The sequence below is a fragment of the Cheilinus undulatus genome, linkage group 8 (assembly GCF_018320785.1).
Source record: "Cheilinus undulatus linkage group 8, ASM1832078v1, whole genome shotgun sequence".
NCBI lineage: Eukaryota > Metazoa > Chordata > Actinopteri > Labriformes > Labridae > Cheilinus > Cheilinus undulatus.
In genome coordinates, this window is record NC_054872.1 from 5616179 (window position 1) to 5634059 (window position 17881).

The 17881-nt window shown below is 38.4% G+C and overlaps 1 protein-coding gene across 3 annotated transcripts in view; it reads left to right on the plus strand.

Moving 5' to 3' along the window:
- The window catches only part of ano10a (anoctamin 10a), a 94125-nt gene that overhangs the window by 33067 nt on the left and 43177 nt on the right, over window positions 1–17881 (plus strand). Inside the window, exons 1-7 of one of the 3 annotated variants that reach the window (XM_041792963.1) lie at window positions 21–99; window positions 5515–5565; window positions 8776–8931; window positions 9013–9210; window positions 9663–9797; window positions 17301–17420; window positions 17657–17841. In XM_041792963.1, coding sequence (XP_041648897.1) covers window positions 8796–8931; window positions 9013–9210; window positions 9663–9797; window positions 17301–17420; window positions 17657–17841 — 774 coding nt within the window. In that variant the 5' untranslated portion in view covers window positions 21–99; window positions 5515–5565; window positions 8776–8795. Of the gene's footprint in view, window positions 1–20; window positions 100–5514; window positions 5566–8775; window positions 8932–9012; window positions 9211–9662; window positions 9798–17300; window positions 17421–17656; window positions 17842–17881 lie in introns of those variants that run through there. The other 2 variants (XM_041792964.1, XM_041792965.1) reach the window with 2 other exon arrangements.

Consider the following 17881-nt stretch of genomic DNA (forward strand, 5'->3'; position numbering starts at 1 on the left):
AAACAAGCGCACCCAGCTACAGGACGTGAAGAAGTGCGGAAGTAGCTTCTCTGTCAAATATCTAAACATTGCTGCTCCTCAGCAGAGGAGAGAGCTCTGGTAAGTGGCCAAATCACATCTATACTACCTTCTGCAAATATTCAGTGCGTGTTAGCTCAGACACAGGCGTGTTTTGTTGGCGCTGACAGGTTTCTGTAGGGTCTGTAATACTAGATTTTTAACTGAACCACAGTCTGGAGTTACGAGCCACACAATGAGTCATACAAATGTAAGAAAAAACTTAATCCTTTGCTTAAAATATCAAAAGGACTCTTTTATACCTACTTAAATAACTTGCTGGCATCAAAAGCAAGTCATTGCCTAGAATTAAAGACATTGCGATAAAAATAATCAAATGTAAACGTCATTTTTACATTTTGCAGATACTGACAAGGCAAGTAAAGCTAATTAAGATTAATAGTACCTTGAAGTAACTCAAAAAGCTTCGTATAATTCGTGAAAACACGCTGACAGAAGGAAAAAGAGACAGTATAAGAGTGATTTTGACATTTGGTAAAGAAGCTTTGAAAAAGCTGTTTGTGAAAGATATATTGAAGCATACTGGTAAAAGGTAATTTTGTTGATTAAGTAAAGTTGAGATGTTAAATAATTTGGAAATTCAATGTAAAATTTGCAGCTCAGTCTAACCAAAAGACCCTTTTCATGGTTTATCTGCAGAATAAAAAGGACAAATTTAGAAAATGTGTGCCACTGTTTGTATTGTCTCTGTGATTTATTACTGTTAAAGGGGAAGGACCAATATGTAAATTACTTCAGTTACTTCCAGTTCTGCATGTCCTGTTATCATTTACACGAAATGTTTGTTATATAGTAGAAAAGTTCAGTTGTTAGCATGCTGATGTAAAAAAGACAGGAAAGAAAGAATAAAGACTAAAAGTTGCAGATAAAACAAAATTGGTGAACCAAATTAGCGAGTGTATCCTTCTTTTAAAATCTTTATATATTTTTGGGCTGAGAGAGTGCAGTAGAGACAAACTTGAAATTTTTGTCTGATTTAAAACTTATTTTTGCAGCAGAGATGTTATGCGTTACATAGGCTACGTATCATGCAATCACCCACAGGCAAGTTTTTAGAATAGTCTACAAAATCTTACTTTTTGTACGTTTTTTTTAATTTATTGCTTTAAAAACACAATATAAGGAACTCAAGAAATAATCACATATCGAATCGCGATGCAATACTGAGAAAAAAAAATATCACAGATTATTTTCCCAAATCGTTCAGCCCAAGACAGAAGTACAGCAGACTGCAAACTATGCACTGCTAAACATCTCGTAAAAATAAAACACATTTTTAAAATAATTTTCAGATCTTTGAGCTCCCAAGATTAAATACTTGTCCGTACTTGTGGTGTCAGTGCCTCCACAGTCTATACACATCAGGAGAATGACTTAACAGATGGTTCCAAACTCAGCCAGACTTTTTGACTGTGATGGCCCAAATGTGGAAGTGATTTATGCGGGAGTGGTCTGATGACTCTGATTCCACGTACTAGAATGAATAACATTTCTTTACGTTTTCTGATCTCACTTAACATGTCTAATATAACAATTTACACTGAAGTATCCTACATATATTTTATTCCTGTGTGACTCTACATAGATATTTTAACTCTAAAAGCAACACAACAGAGTGACAATATGTACTGTAAGTCCTCTCAGCTTCATTTTTAAGAAAATGTCAGAATTCACACTTACAAGTACAGACAAAAGCAAGTGTGCAAAGAAGGCTGATTTGATAGCACATAGCCAATCAGCATTTAGAGTTCTGCTGTAACCAATCACCCCTGGACATTCCTTGTAAAGATGCACTTAATGTAAAAGTCAGGGTCAATACCAATACAAATGTTTAACACATTATTTTAGCTGACATCAGTGTTTTTCCATCACTTCTTTTGGTGTAACATTCCTTATATGACAATATTTTTTCTTGCATTTTGACTATGAAAACAGATCAGTTTATCCAACACTGTAAAAAGTCTGATACCAGCGTATAATAGACTGGACACAACAGATAAATAATGGTTACTTATATGTTTATGCCTAATGATTTGGCCAATGGCTTATGTTTGTAAGCAGGGTTAATATTGGCTGATTCTGATGTTAAACCAATGCATCTGTGCAGCCCTACCCCCTTGATACGCCTGATCAGCCTGGCCCATGACTGAAACCAATATTTGACATTTCCTGATTATTGGTATCAGTATTTTATTTAACCAATAATGGCTTAAAAAGATTAACCTAGAAGTGTGCCACTTTTGCTCTACTGCAAAGTGCATCTCCCTATGTCTTCATTTTCTCTCTCCACAGTCTCACCAAACATCCTGCATACGACACAATCTGATTGGCTAGATGTTGCATGAGTACTAGCCAATCAACACTAACCTGGGTGCCCCTGACACAATGAGCGCAGTGTTTCCCTCAGGATTTTTGGTGGGGGCCCTGAACCCTCGAGGAGGGTCCGGGGGCATGCTCCCCTGTGAGAAAGTTTTGGATATTTTGAGGTCAAATGCACCAATGTTAAGCATTTTTTAGTGCAAAATGAAGAGGCAAAAACTATTGAAATTTTGTTCACTTTAAACAATTTTCTGTTAAATCATTATTATAATTTGATTGATGATACATAAATGTGATTTTTATGTTTAGTTTTATTTCAGTTTAGTTTTAGAGACAGTTTCACTCAGATAGAAATGAAATTGTTAACCTGAGTGCTACTTTCTCTCTCTGCCTTATTAGTGGGTATGGAGAGTTTTTAACGCTGACGTTTCAACACTTAAGACAAGAATATTATATACCAGAATGTTGATTTAGACATTAAGGTAGTGTGCTATGCAGCCCACAGGGGCCTGAGAGAGACACGGTGGGAGCGTGCGATTCTGTATGGATATGCAGATTCTATATGGATATAAGGTGAAGTAACCTGACACATCAGATGGGCGTGTCAAACACATCCATCTGGAAAACCTCCGATAGGCAGTGTTTGGGAAAGGGCAGAGCCTCGGAAAAAATAAATTCGGAGTGTGATTGGATGAACGTTCTGTCTGTCACATCTTTACGGGCCAATAAGAGCAACAAAACACATAATGTAGCCGCTACTGAGGAGTAGCTAAACTCTATACAGAACTGCATGACGTGAACCATGGCGACTGTAGACATGTCAGTACATGACTTTTGTTGTTGTTGAAAAGAAAACAACTCACTGTTCTCATTGTTCTTCTTTTAACAAAGAAATGTCAAGTTCTGATAGAACTGGCTCTATAACGGCTAATGCTAATGTCTTCCGCCATAATTCACCAGCCTCTTCTTGCTGCTTGCTCACATCGCGGCTCCAACATCCCAAAAGTACAGCCCCTTGATGCTGATTGGTCCTGTCACTTTCTAGCCGGGCCCAAACTGTTCAGACGGGAGCCTTGCAAGATGAATTCGCCAGTGAGAACCACCGAAACAGGCGTATCCATCTGCTTTGGGAGGGCTGGGAAATTAATCGCAAATTAATTAAATTATGATGTGTCCTGCTGCAGTTTACAAATTGCAGAAGTTGCAATATTTCTTTAACTTGAAATGTGTCAAATTACCAGTTTAATACATTCATGTTTTGCAGTATCAGAGATTTTATGCACGATATGCCAACATTGAAGTGTTTTTCTTCTAGCATGGTTTACAAAAGTCGTTCTTTCTCGAGCAAAAATAATTGCCATTAGATATTTCTTAATTGTTCTGCCCAAGTTCATTCTATATAATGTTGATAAAACTTAGCGTTAGTTTACAGCACTCATACCCCCAGCCACAATCACCTGATAGCTAGTGGATACCAATTGTTGCCCCACAGCCAATCACAGCTCTTTCTCTCAACATAGTGGATCTTTCAAATATAACATAACACTCACTAATCCCTGCTTGCGTTAGGGATGCATCAGTGCAACATGCTGCTGCTGGCAAATTTTCACCTCCCCCACCCCAACTGCCTCCCTTATAGCAGATATAGCTACACCCTTGTATTCAGATACATGCTACCATGGATTAATTAATTCTGAAATCTTTAATGATTTTCAATATACATTCTCATAAATGTATCTATACATTCAGGGGTCTCTAGCTATGCACTCTCTGGAAAGTCGAAGCAGCTGCTTGACTAACTCAGGGAGTATCTTTTCAGCAGCGCCTTCTTTGCCAAGTAAAACTGTAGCTTCATTTTGCGTAAAATGGTGATGAGAGTGTTCCTGGCTGATTGTAGGTAATAATATAGAATGATTTTTGCTGTAATTTATTGAAAATACACAAGATGAGGAACCTAATAATCATGTTTGAATCGCAACGGCAATATTAGGGGAAACAAATTGCAATTAGATTACCTTTGCAAATCATTCAGCCCTAATGTTAAGGCTTCATCTCCTGTAGCCACAGTGTATAGCGTTAGTCTGTACCACACTTTGTGCTCGCAGCACAGCTCATCTGCACACATGGCTCAGATGGGATGTTGGCTTCATGAAAATGTTGGAAGATTAGACTTTTGCAGGGCACCATGGTCTATAAAATTGATGGGAAACCCTATGGCATAACTTCCTGTTTTACTGCTGCTGCTGTTTCTCATGCTGATAGAGTTAGGGCTAAATGGTTTATTTTACTTCATTTTTTGATGATGCAATTTTACTTTTGCCACATGGTACGTCATAATAAATACATATCGGTTCGAGATATCGGTTATCAGTCACATGAACTACTGATCATTGGTATTGTATCAACTCTCCAATATCAGTCGACCCCTAATCTAAAGCAGCGACTCAGTACTCAGTTGAGTAAACTTTGATTACTTTTTCCTTTCACTTGAGTAAATTTACAAACCTGTAATGTTGGCGTACTTTTATTTTAGTGCAATATTTTGTATGCTTTTTAGTCCTTTTAACCAGTGAAGGAATAATCAATGCAGCTATTTTGAAGATCTGCTTCTCCTCCCCCAGTAAAATACGTTTTTCATGCCACAGTAACTTTGCTGAGTGTTGCTCAGTGCTGTGCTCAGGGCGGATTAATGTTGGGTGTTTTTGTTCGATTAATTACTGAGTATAGTAATGGCCTGCCTCCTTTGTAAGGTGTCTTGAGATAGCATTTGCTGCAAATCACCACAAAACAAATAAAGGTTGATTGATTTGAATTTGATCCTCTGATTTTATTTTCTTGCATGGCTCTTGTACTGGAAGTTGAACTTTTTTCTTGGTATTTTGGCTTCTGTAGCTTCATGTCCAGCATTTATGATTGCAGAGCTGCACAGAGAATAAAAAAGAAACTTTCTGAAGTCATAAGTTTAAGGAAAGCAGCAGCCCTGTAACGTTGGTGGGTGTAACAGCTGAAGTTTGCTGCGCCGGTCTGTGACGTGGATCATAACCAAAGTCCACCTCTGTGCAGCTGCTGTCAGACTCCACAGACATGTCGGTAACTATCTAATCTGACTGTTCACAGATCAGCTCCGGCCCCCCCTCGGCTGCAGCAGAGACACAGACGCAGATCTGGGTGAGTACCGAGCTGCAAAGAAACCTTAACAAACCTGGGCTTAGATCTGAGTAATCCTCAGTGTCGGCTCTGCAGATTAGTTATGGCAGCCTGCCCTTTCATACAACACTTTCCCACTGTAAGCGTCCCTCCTACTCAGGACCCTCCCTCCCTGTGTGCTGGCTGTGATGGTTGATCAGCTGTTTCTGTCAGTAGACTCTTATCTGTACTCCAGGCTGCTCTTACAGTTCACAGAAGAGGAACAAATTCATCCAGCCTCTAGGCTAAATGAGATCATAGGAGTCATGAATAAGTAAAATCTGCTTGTTGCTGGGTGTGCTCAGTGCATACTTTAGTCAAACAGCTTCTATAATCCTCTCAGTGACATTTCCTGAATGTTTACTCTACTTTTCTTGAGCACAAAGCCACACATGCAGTACCATGTATTGTTTAAATAAAAGCCATATTCTTTGTCTTTATTAAGTTCCGACCAGACAATGAAGGAAATATTTAAGCAAAATAACAAAAAAAAAAAAAAAAAAAAATTGAATTTCCAAGCAAACTTCTAAAGACTTAGAGAGGCTGTCGGGAAGTTTGCCTAAGTAAACTTGTGGTAAATTACACAGGGTTCTTGTCACATATTTCTAATTGTTCCTGTTAGATTTGGTTGGCTGTTATTCCTTTCTTTGTTCAGGTGATCCCATACTGCTCTGTACTCAGAGACAATGCCAGATTTGTGGGCCCCATCTTTCCAAAACAGCCTCAGCCGACCCCGACATATTGCCACATCCATACCTCTGTTACTCAAATGACCCTTTAAAAGCTGCATATAAGGTTGTCAGAATGTAAATATCATATTATCAAACCTTTAAATGTAAGACTTTAATTTACCACAAACCAATAGTATGAGCTCATTATGAAAATGGATTTTTTGGTTATGAGTGCATGTTCAGCACCATGAAGAAAGTAGGGGCACAGATGGTCCAGCGGTTAGGGTGCACCCCATGTACAGGGGCGGCCTGAGTTCATGTCCAGCCTGTGGCTCATTCACCACATCATTCCCAACTCTCTCATCCCTGTTTCTGGCTCTATCCACTCGCTCTCTAGTAAGGGGGACCCCCCCCCCCACATTCACTTCTCTTGTGCTGACAGACTACTGCTGCTGTAGATTGTTAATGGTGGAGCTTCTCTACGAATAAAATTGATGGCCAGTTGGGGGACATACTAAAACATCTTCTCTGCCAAGACGTGCTTTTGATGTAGCTCTTTGCTCTTGTTGTAAAAAGAAATTTGGTCCAGTTCTGATCAATCCAGCGCTTTCCTACAGCTACATCTGATCTAACAGCTACAGCAGCAGCAGCCATTTGATACAGCAGCTAACCCCATCCGTAACAATCGCAAACCTATGCCAAAGCAGACCAGGAGTAGGGAAAAAACATCTTTTCTGTCATGTTAAGCTTTCAGTGTTGCCCCCTGCCTTTGTTTTAATAAAGACATGTTGTTCAGTTCTGACAAAACCGCCGCTGTGGCTAAGTACGAGCTAATCACTCCACGAGCAGGCCTTGTACACAACCACTCACACAACAACTTACCCTTTCCCCGTAACTATCACATACTTATGCCGAAGCAGGTGGTTCTGATTATTTATTTCATACAGAAATGTGGTCCAGTTCCCGTAAAACTGATGCAATGCTAAAGCCATGTCCCAGGTAATCACTGTGGTGCAGGCAGCCGTCACCGACGACTTAGTATCATCACTCAATCAGTTACCCTGTAACTCACTCAGACCCATGTATAGGGCTGACCTTGACAGTCAGCTGAAAAATATTTATTTATTATTCTTTTTTTTTTTTTTAAATAAAGGTACTTCAACAAAGTGCAATCGTGCCACACTCGCATGGCACGCTATGAAATAATAACGTATAATTATGTAACATTACGACACATGAAGCAAATACTCTGAACTACTTTCTTGAGTAACCCACTTGGCAGAGTGGCAAAGTGTGCACCTCAGGCAGTGCCATCGTTACTTGGTTTCACCTGGAGTATCATCGGCTCTGAAACAACTCCATGTTCCATGATTATTTCATAGCGTGGTGAATGTGCAGGTCACAACTTGTCCATGAGAGTGTTTTGGAGTTGTTGGATTGTGTATTTGATGAGTTTGATGAGGGAAAGCAGGAAATACCAAATGTCTCCATAGCGTTGGCAGAGCAGCCCACATCTCAGCCCCGCCGATCTAAAAATAGCTTGCAACGACAACTAAAGGTAACAAACCTTTTACTAACACTATAGGGATTAGGGCAATAGGCAATTTTTGCCAAATGTAAAGTATCCCTTTCAAGGCTTACCTGCGGGCATTTTTGCAAATCTTGCAAGTACTATGTAATAATTGCAGCCTTTTATGCGATTGCAAATACATTAATTGTAACATCAGCTCAGATGTGCTAAGATCAGCAAACAAGTCAACAAAATAAAAATTCTGTGTAGCGCTTATTAACAGTTTTTTGCTTAAAAAAATGCAATCAATGTAAGAATTAAAACACGGTGTAAGTCTGTATGTATAAAATAACAGATTAAAACATAAAATTGCATATAGAGATAAGACTGTTAGCTGCAGCATGGTCCTTTAAAGGAGACATTCATGGTCCTTTGTAATGAATTATGATCCTGGATCTTTGATTTTTATAACTAGTAGTATCAAGACAAAAAGGCTTAAAATATTAAATATTAAAACTCTTTCATAATATATTTTCTATGATGCACTTGTTTCTCTATATTTCTTCCTGCTAAATAAATAAATAAATATCATTCTGATGATAAGTGGAGTATTTTTGATTTGAAGTCCTAAAATATTTCCAAAATAAGTATCAAAGCTACAAAATTTAGGAGGGTTGATCCAAATCTTGTTTTTTAGTTTTATGGATAATACATAACTCTTCAGACCCAAGCTTATTTTAGTAAACTGCTACATTTCATTGAAAAGATAATTTTACTGCAAAACAGAGGAAATGTTGGAAGATGCTACTTTTTTTCAGGAAAAGAAGGACTTTCTATTCAATTTGATCTGAATCTTTTAAATTTTTTAACCACGTCTGGTTTAGTGTATTTTAAATCAGTGGTTCTCAGCTGGTGGGTTTGGACCCCACAAATCTCTTTTCCAGTGGATGATTGTGTCTTTCGATCTGTCAAGAATTGATCATGCATTTCTTTCTCTCTGTTTTGATGCAGGAGCCGTGTGAGAGGGGAAGATGCTGCAGGAGTCGTCAGTGGACAGCAGCGGTACCAGGTTCTCTCCTCTGGTGGTGGTGGAGCTGGCCTCTGACACCAACGAGGAGACCATCGCCTGGCTGCTGAGCAGGATCAGAGACACTCAGCAGAATGGAGGTGTGGGACTCAGAGTGGTCATCTCTCTAGTAGATTTGTTTCCATCACATTTAGTGTTATTGATCTGAACATTTCTGCCAGGTGCCGAGCTGCTGGTGGAGCAGATTGGTCCTGGAGTTGACGCTGAGGAGAAGGAAAACCCCAACGTGTTCCTGATAGGGGCGTCATGGCAGAGGATGCTAGCCGGTGCGGAGGAAATCGGCCTCTTCAGGGAGTACAAAGACGGATCCATGAGAGGCTTCACCTGCGCTAACAAACACAACTTTAAAGACTTCAGAGGTAGAGTCGGGGAGGGGGCTGCATGAAGGCGGTAATTTTCTCTTTAGGTGAAAATATCTGCTGTAGGAAAAAGTCTCACTTAAAGCAGCTATGAGGAATTTTCCCTCAGGGACAAAGCCGTCTCTGTCTGCAGATCCTGTCCTGTACATGCCTGTGGAGCATTTTTAAGAAGTTGCGTCTTGTGCTTGAAATTTACCACTCACTGTGAAACTTGGCAGGTATAAATTGGCCTTGACCTGATCGAATTATAATCCCCTAAAGTGAAATGGATGCAAAACATGAGGTGATTTTCTCATCAGAGAAAAAGCTGTGGTTATTGGAACTGACAGACTGTGACAGAGATAGCCTCACTATTAAAACCTCAGAGCTGATGAAGTGTTGCTGTTAACACACCTTTGTTGTTAATATTATTGTTTATAGTGGTTTGTGTTCGATGCTCTCTGCCTCTCCAGGGGATGGAGACAGCTTCCTCAGTATGGCTGAGTGTCAGTACATCATCAAGCATGAGCTGGACACTCTGAGAGCCAAAGATGAAACTCATGTACCAGGACATGAATCAGCCAAGCTTTATCCTGGGAAATCTATCGGTAAGCTGATGTCCACCTCTTACTTCTCTATTCAAAATATTCATAGGCTGATATGTTGGCTGGTAGTATTAAGAGGTTGATTCTGCAAAGAGCTAGCCTCTGTTTTGTAATCATGTATGTTTCTTGGTCAGAATAAATGAAGTTGTGAAACAGCATGAATTAAAGATTTTATGTCTGGCCCCCCAAAAATTGCAAATTAAGAATGAATATTCCATAGGGATTTGGCAGTTTCAGCTCCAAAACACAGGCAAACATTGATAAAATGTCTTAACTAGGGCTGTTAACATTAACGCTTTAACACTTGTGATTAATCTTTTAACCTTAAATCTTTAAAAAAATAGCTAGAAAAGCACTTGGAGAGCGCAGACCTCCGCCATTAGCCCTATCTCCCAGTAGTAAAGAATCGTTTAAAAAATTCCTGGATCCAGACGGTGATCTGGATCACTCCCAAAACCTAATCAGTTCTTCCTTGTGACATTTCTGACATTTCCTGAAAATTTCATCAAAATCCGCCCATAACTTTTTGAGTTATGTTGCACACAAACAAACAAACTAACAAACTAACAAACCCTGCTGATCACATGAACTCCTTGGCGGAGGTAATAACGCAATTTAATCATATAACTAAGTTTGACCACAACTTGCTGCTGTAGTCCTTCAGCGTGGATGTTTACGTGGGGGGGGGTGAAGAGGTGAGAGGGTCAGACACAGCCAGCAGTGATGAGTGAGGAGACAGACCCAGGTCTGCTTAATGGCTATTTTCTTTTTATAAAGCTGGAGATTGTTAGTTAAGATAAAACCAAAACTGTGGGTACATGTTGCAGTGATGAACTGTCTTAAAGCATAACAAGTCTTAAGTTCCACCTTCAGGCAAAGCACATCATTACTAATGTTAGCCAAGACGCTAACAACAACACGGGATCAAGCCATGGTCATACCACTCTCTTCAGCTGCTTCAGGACAGGTTTCTTCTTCAGCTGCTCAGATAAATGCTGAAAAGTTCTCCAAAACTTAGAGACAGTCCTGTTTGTTAACAATATTAATACAGTGTAGAAATCCACAGTGGAATTAGCAAAATAGAAGTTAGTTAGAGAACTTAACGAACTGAAGATGGAAAATATGATGCATTCAGGTAACCTCAGTAAATTCGATGACTGTATTCTGTGTTATGATGTGTTCAAATGTCACATAAAATGGGTAAATATAGTTTTTGATAAGAAAACCCCAATAAATACAGTTATGAATATGTGTTTAGATTTGAGGGATACACAATAGATGTGAAAGACTGAATCACAGCTTTTTAACTCAAGCTCTACTCAGCTAAGACCACTTGGAGTTTAAATATTTGCCCTTATTTTGTCTTTCCACCAAACTATTGAAAGTATCGATAGTGGTGTCGATAAGGACTCAGATCAGCACTTTAATGTGCTGTTCATAGAATTAAAAGAATAAAAATAAAACACTTGACAATAACAACCTTTAAAAATCTAAAAACATGAAAATATACTTAAAATACTTTAAAAAATGCTGGGATTAATCATGATTAATCACAGCATAGTGATGTGATTTACTTTTTTTTAAAATTTAATCGAGTAACAGCACTTATCTTAACATATCCTGTGCCGACTTTTGTGCTAATAAAGTGACCCAGATTATAACTTACATAACTTACATTATATACAACCATAATTTGCACCATCTGTGTCATTTTAAATGTCTTTGATACCAAACTATATTTTTCAGGAAAATGTCACCACAGGTATGCAGACCAATGAATATTTCCTTTCAAAGAAAACCAACAAAGGAACTGAATTTTGACTGCAAGAGGAGCAGATAAAAAAAACAAAAAACAAAACAAAACAAAAGGCAGACTGCAAAACCACAAACTAGAGAAACAGGATGCCTAAATCGGCTGAGTCTCGGTTCTCATTTGACATCTTGTTTGTGTGTTGGGCAGAAAGTGGCATGAAGTAGCAGAGGAAATGTGTGGCTATGATGATTTTCATAAGTGGTCAATAATTTGCCTCGTGTTCAAGTTGTGTTTGTTTTAGTAAAATTTGGGTTCTACAGGCTTGTAGCTCAGTTTGTTCTGTTTAATTTGCATATGTTTTTCGGTGTGCTTTTTGATGCACACCGACAGAGGTTGCAAGCAGAGCCCAGTGGGGCAAAACTTTGAGGGATTTTCTTTGAACCTTGCACAAAAGTCTGCTTTGACTCCTGAATAAACTGGATTTAATTTGGAGCTGCACGGTCAATATCAAAAATACACCAGCCTTTCTTTTTGACTTACCACTGTACTCTCACTTTGCTGCAGTTTAATACCTCATAGAGGATATGTGAAAGTGACAAAAAGCTCTTTGTAGGAGTCATCTTTAATTTTGTTAGGCCAATGAATAAAAATCTGGGAATGGAAGAGACTCAACATCAGTGGTGGACAGTAACAAAGTAAATTTGCTAAAGTACTGCACTTGGGTACAGTTTTTGAAAATTTGTACTTTAATTGAGTTTTATTTTTTGGGAGAGTTTTACTTTTGCTCCACTACATTTCTATAGATCAGTGATCATCAACTTTCAAATGAAGTTTCTCTGCTCTTTCTTTCAGCCCGCTGACTCTCCATCTGTATAAGTTCTTCTTCGGTGTTCTCCGGTTCATACAGATATTCTCCCTTATATTCAAAGTAAACAGCACATCATCATCATCATCACTCGAGTCGAAATCGCTCATATTATCTTTGTTGTAGCTTGGTGTGGCGTTATTATCCCTGTAGAAGCCTGCAGACCCACACAGCTGATCAGAGGATCAGTGCGCCGCTGAAGGAGACAAAACGGCTAAAGCTGCATCGTAAATCAGGGCCTGACACAGAGGAGGTTTTTAGGGAGAAATTCAGTGCTTTGTACATTTTCGACACAGCCTACAGGCAAGCCAACATATTTTCTTGGCCCATTTTTACGCAAAACTCGTTAAACTAAGCGGATGAAACATTCTCATCTACAGCCACAATGCTGTGGATCTCTCTGAGCTCATAATAACCCCAGGATCAACTTTCACAGAAATAACTGGAAGCTAATGCCACTACTATAGCCAAGTACCTCATACCACCCAACTTAAAAAATCCCAAAAGACCCCTTTAGCATATCAAAATGTCGATGATGTTATCTGTGACTGCACTTAAGCAATATGGAAATACAATCTGAGATGTTATTTTAAGATTACTTTGAATACTAAAGTATTTTTAAAGAGAGTACTCCAGTACCTTGACTTTAGTAATTAATACACTGGGCTACTTTCACTGGTATTGGGGTAAATTTTACTAGGACTATCTATACTTTGACTCAAGCACTGATATTGAGGACTTTGTCCACAACTGCTCAAGATTAGGGAAACATCCCAGCGGTAACAGCTGAGCTAATTTAGAACATCAGAAAAATATAACTTTAAGTGTGTTTTCACCTTAGACATAATTGTTTGACATTGTGCAGCTCCTCCATTTTTTTTCTCCACCTGCCCATGCCTGAGCATGCTTGCATATGTACTCTGATACAGTAGGCTGCAATATGCAAGTACGTAGGTTACAAATCCACAAGAAGCAGAAAGGAGAATAGACAGCCACGGCGGTCAGTGTTTGTGCTCCGTTTGGACAGTTGAGTCCATCATCCTCAGGGCTAGTATGGATGTAATTATTATTTTTAAGATAATAAATTCCTACTTCCACATCTACTGTGCAGCTCAGAGGATAGAACAGGTCTGTGCTACATCAATATGATTATTTCTGAAGTTAGGAAACATTTGGAATGAGTTTGACAAGTACCAAGAACACAGCTTGTATTTTGACTCTGATTCTGTGCACACTGGAGAAATATCTTGGATCTGAATGTCTGACAGTGAATTACTAACTCATCGTAATACAACGCCAAACATACAGTTTTTATTATCAAAGGTCACTTTTTACCTTGTAATATCCTTGGCTCCCTGATGGACAAACAAAAGCTTAATAGTTTTTTTTGTTGGATTTATGCTGGTGAAATTAACTCTGTTATATATAGACTGTCTGTGGATTTTGTTTCGACAAAAAGCACTTTCCTCTTTTCATTAGGAGGAAAATAACTTACAGATTAATGACAAATGAAAGTAAATGAGCTGTTAAACTCTGGACTGAATTAATAATTTCAAAATCTGAAGCTAAAATAAATATTGCTGGGTGAATGTTTACTAATTAGTCATGTTAATTATTTTATGTTATACAAATAGAAACTAATTAATATGAGCAAAAGAAAATTAATTCTGTTTTAACTGGATGTGAAAACTAACAATAAATGCTGATGATTTTGGCTTCATTTTTAGGTTTACACAGGGTTTTAGTGTTCCAGGAGCTATTTTGGCACATTTTCATTTTTCTACAAAAATACCACCGCAGCCTTTCAATGCAAGTAAATTTTGATTTTAAGAGGATAAAAAGGCATCATGACTTTGCCTCCCCCTCTCTTTAGGAACAGCCTGAGCACAGCATGTCTCCTCCACTGCTGCCTCTCTACCTCCATCTCTCTCTCTGTCTCTCTCTGTGGCTGCAGTATGGAAACAATCAATATGCAAATGCAGAGAAATATTCCCAAAGAGAGATAAGGAAGCAATGAACTCGCAGCAGGAGATAGGGTGCTTCTATTCAGCACCCGTGTTTGACAAATCGTGTTAAAGCAGAATGTAATCATTTCAGACAAATGATGCACTCAAGAAGCTGCAGATAAGACGATAGAGCTTTCATGTGCTTGTATTTAGTCACTCTGTATTAGACAATGGGGATTATTGCTATAGAAATTGTAGTGTGCACAATGGATGGCTGCCAGCTATTGTCGGCCTGTCCTTGTCTTTAAAAATTAAGCTGCGTGTTTACTCTGCAGGGAAATTTCAGACGAACAAAAGCAGAGGATAATAATGCAGCAGTTCTGTTTTCATGTCACTCAAAAGTCACAGAAACATCTTCTAGATGATTCAGACTTCAAGCAGAAAGCGTCACTCAACTAACTGCTGTATCAACGTTTTCACTCATCATCAATGCTATTATTATCCCCGTGAGAACGGGCCCACACGGACGGTCATGGGAAATCTGTCTTTGCATAATCCTGTTTATATTGATGAAATAAAAAATCACCAATGCTAGAGCCTTTATTCTTGTTTTTTTCAGAAGAAAGCTAAGACATCTGTCTTTAATGGTTTTCTGATAAACATGTGTTAAGCCTGTGTCTTCTTGTCTTTCTTCCTTCTAAAGGCAAAATTACTTTAACAGTACCTCTGCTCCATAACACAGCTGCATGGGAGAAGAGTAAATCCATTGATATTATGTTGTTTTAATGACTGTAAGTCACAATATTGAATTTTGCTCTTTTTAATCTTTGTTTTGCTGACATTTTAAACTCATTTTAGCCCACACCACAACAATATGTTCATACCAAGTCTCTCTGGAGCGAGAATTTTCCCGTTCCTCTTATTATGATGGTCGATATGTTTTTCGAAAACAGAGTACACATTTGTGCAAAGTTTTAAGAAAACCCCTAAAACCTCTCTTTGTTCACAAGAACTGCCTGAATGAAGGAACTGTGCATATGGACGGACACCCAGAGAACATAATGGCTACAGCCCTGGCTATCCTCGGCACAGATGTGTTTAAAAATGACAAAAAAAACCCCATTTGATTCTAAAGAATGACAGATGTAGTCTGCCAGATACAGGTATTTATTATTAAAAAACTGAAAGTAATTTCTGTGAATAGCATGTTCAGTCCTAGTGGTATACCTTGGACTGGTCAACAGTCAGTCACATGACATGCAGTCCCACTTATACCTGCAGGCAATTCAGACTTACCACTTAACCTAACGAACACGTGTTTGGACTAGGGCGGAAGGATTTTTGAAAATAATCTGATTTCTTTTCCCAGCATTGGGTATGCAATTTAATATGAAAAAAGTCCACACGCACATCCAAACCTGAGTGGGCAGGTGCTGAGCCGAAAAAGAGACTAACAGAGAACAGAAGGACGTCTCGCACACTGCAGGGCTCCAAAAATATAATTATTTATTGCACCAACGTGACGTTTCGAGCAGAGTAGCTCTTCATTAGACGTGTCTGATGACGTGTCAGGCAAGACGTCCTTCTGTGCTTTGTTCTATGCAATTTAATATGCAATTATTTTATTTTATATTTATTTATATAAAAATTTTTATTTAATTATTTTATATTTTATATTGTTCAACAAACACAAGCAAAAAATCATTCTATATTATAACCAGCAGAATATTATTTAAATTAAACTAGGGAGGAATGATTTGATAAAAGTATCTAATTGCAATTTTGGCTTATATAACAAATTTGATATGATTTGCTATACTGAAGGAGATGATAGCTTTTTTTATGTTGTTCTCTATCCTAAAAAAAGACACTTTAATCTATGCATGATGTGTAGAGAAAAAAAAATCTCTGTTGCAAAAAAAAAAAAAGTATCCGATATTTTGACACATTCAGGAAATAATGCACTGTTTGTGATTTAAAAACAAACAGAGTCCACACAGAAAGACCTTGTGTGACAGGAAGTGGAACCAGGAACCTTCTAGCAGTTTTCATTTTGCCAGCTAATTTCAATTTTAGTCTTTAGATAAAATGTCTTTCAGTTTCAGCCACATTTAGTCATTTCTACCCTTTTTAGTTTTAGTCTAGTTCAAGTCGACGAGAACTCAAAAACATTTTAGTCCAGTTTTAGCCCATCAAAAGTCCTCACATTTTAGTCTTTACTTTTAGCCCAAGCATTTATTTTCTTGCCTAAATCTGGTACCAAATCAACATAGTGTGTTCTCTGCACTCTGCCAGACTTTTGGTCCCTGCTTTCTAAAGCTGAAAGGCAGAATAGAGCTGCATTGTTTTTTGACAGATTTACCCACAGTGGAGAAATATCAGAGATTTTGAATGTCCGATGAAAAACTACATGACATTTTAGTCTAGTTTTAGTCATCTTGATGAAAACTAAACTACTTTTGGTCAGTTTTAGTCATCACAGATCTATTTTTGTTAGTCTTAGTCTAGTTTTTGTCATGTAATAAAAGGCTGTTGACGAACAATTTTAGTCATAGTTTAAAAAAAAAAAAGTAACACTATGCTATGAAGTAACAGTTCTAACCCCCTACGCCATTGTGCACATTATTTCAAAAATATAACCAAAACCAAGCTTAATCTGCCTTTTTAGAGCCATAATCAGCATTATAATAACCTGCTGACAGTCACACATCACAGCGCAAGGTTACTTTATAAAGGCACTGGTCTTTTCAGAATCCTGTTTGAGGTGGTATAAAGAAGAATAAAATCAGATCATTTAATGGATAAAAAGCATTTGTAAATACTCCAAAAATGGCTTTACAAAAAAGCAGCATTTCAGGCACAGGCAAGCCATGATATGATGCTCTAAGGGGTGACGCTGAAGGGACAAAATATCATAAAATTATGTTTTCTTTTCATCCTAGTTCGCAGGCTGCAGTCCAAAGGAATCCTGGTCCAAATTTTTCCTCTCCATGAGAAGGAGGAGCTCAAGAGACTTTCCTTTTCTTGGTACAAGAAGGTGAAGTTGTCCCTGCAGCCACTCGGTGAGTGGAAGACGTACCAGTTATCTCCCATTGTGTTTTTGTGAAAACTGTCTGAGATAAGCACACATAATCCACATTATGCAGGATGAACAATGGTTTGGATGTACTGAGGACGTTTTTTGTTGTACCTTACATTGTTTCTCTCTCCATATGTGCAAATACTGCTCAGCTCAGAGTTGTTGTTTCTCCTCCATTTATTAAAATCTCCTCCGGTCTATTTGCTCCTACTCCCTCAGATGATATCAGACACTACTTTGGCGAGGGTCAGGCCCTCTACTTTGGCTTCCTGGAGTACTTTACCTTTGCCCTGATGCCTATGGCTCTCATTGGTGTGCCTTACTACCTGTTTGCCTGGGAGGACTACGATAAATACGTCATCTTTGCTGCGTTCAACCTGGTGTGGTGCACTGTTATCCTGGAGGTAAGAACAAACCTGAGACACTTAGTGACCAAAGGTGGAA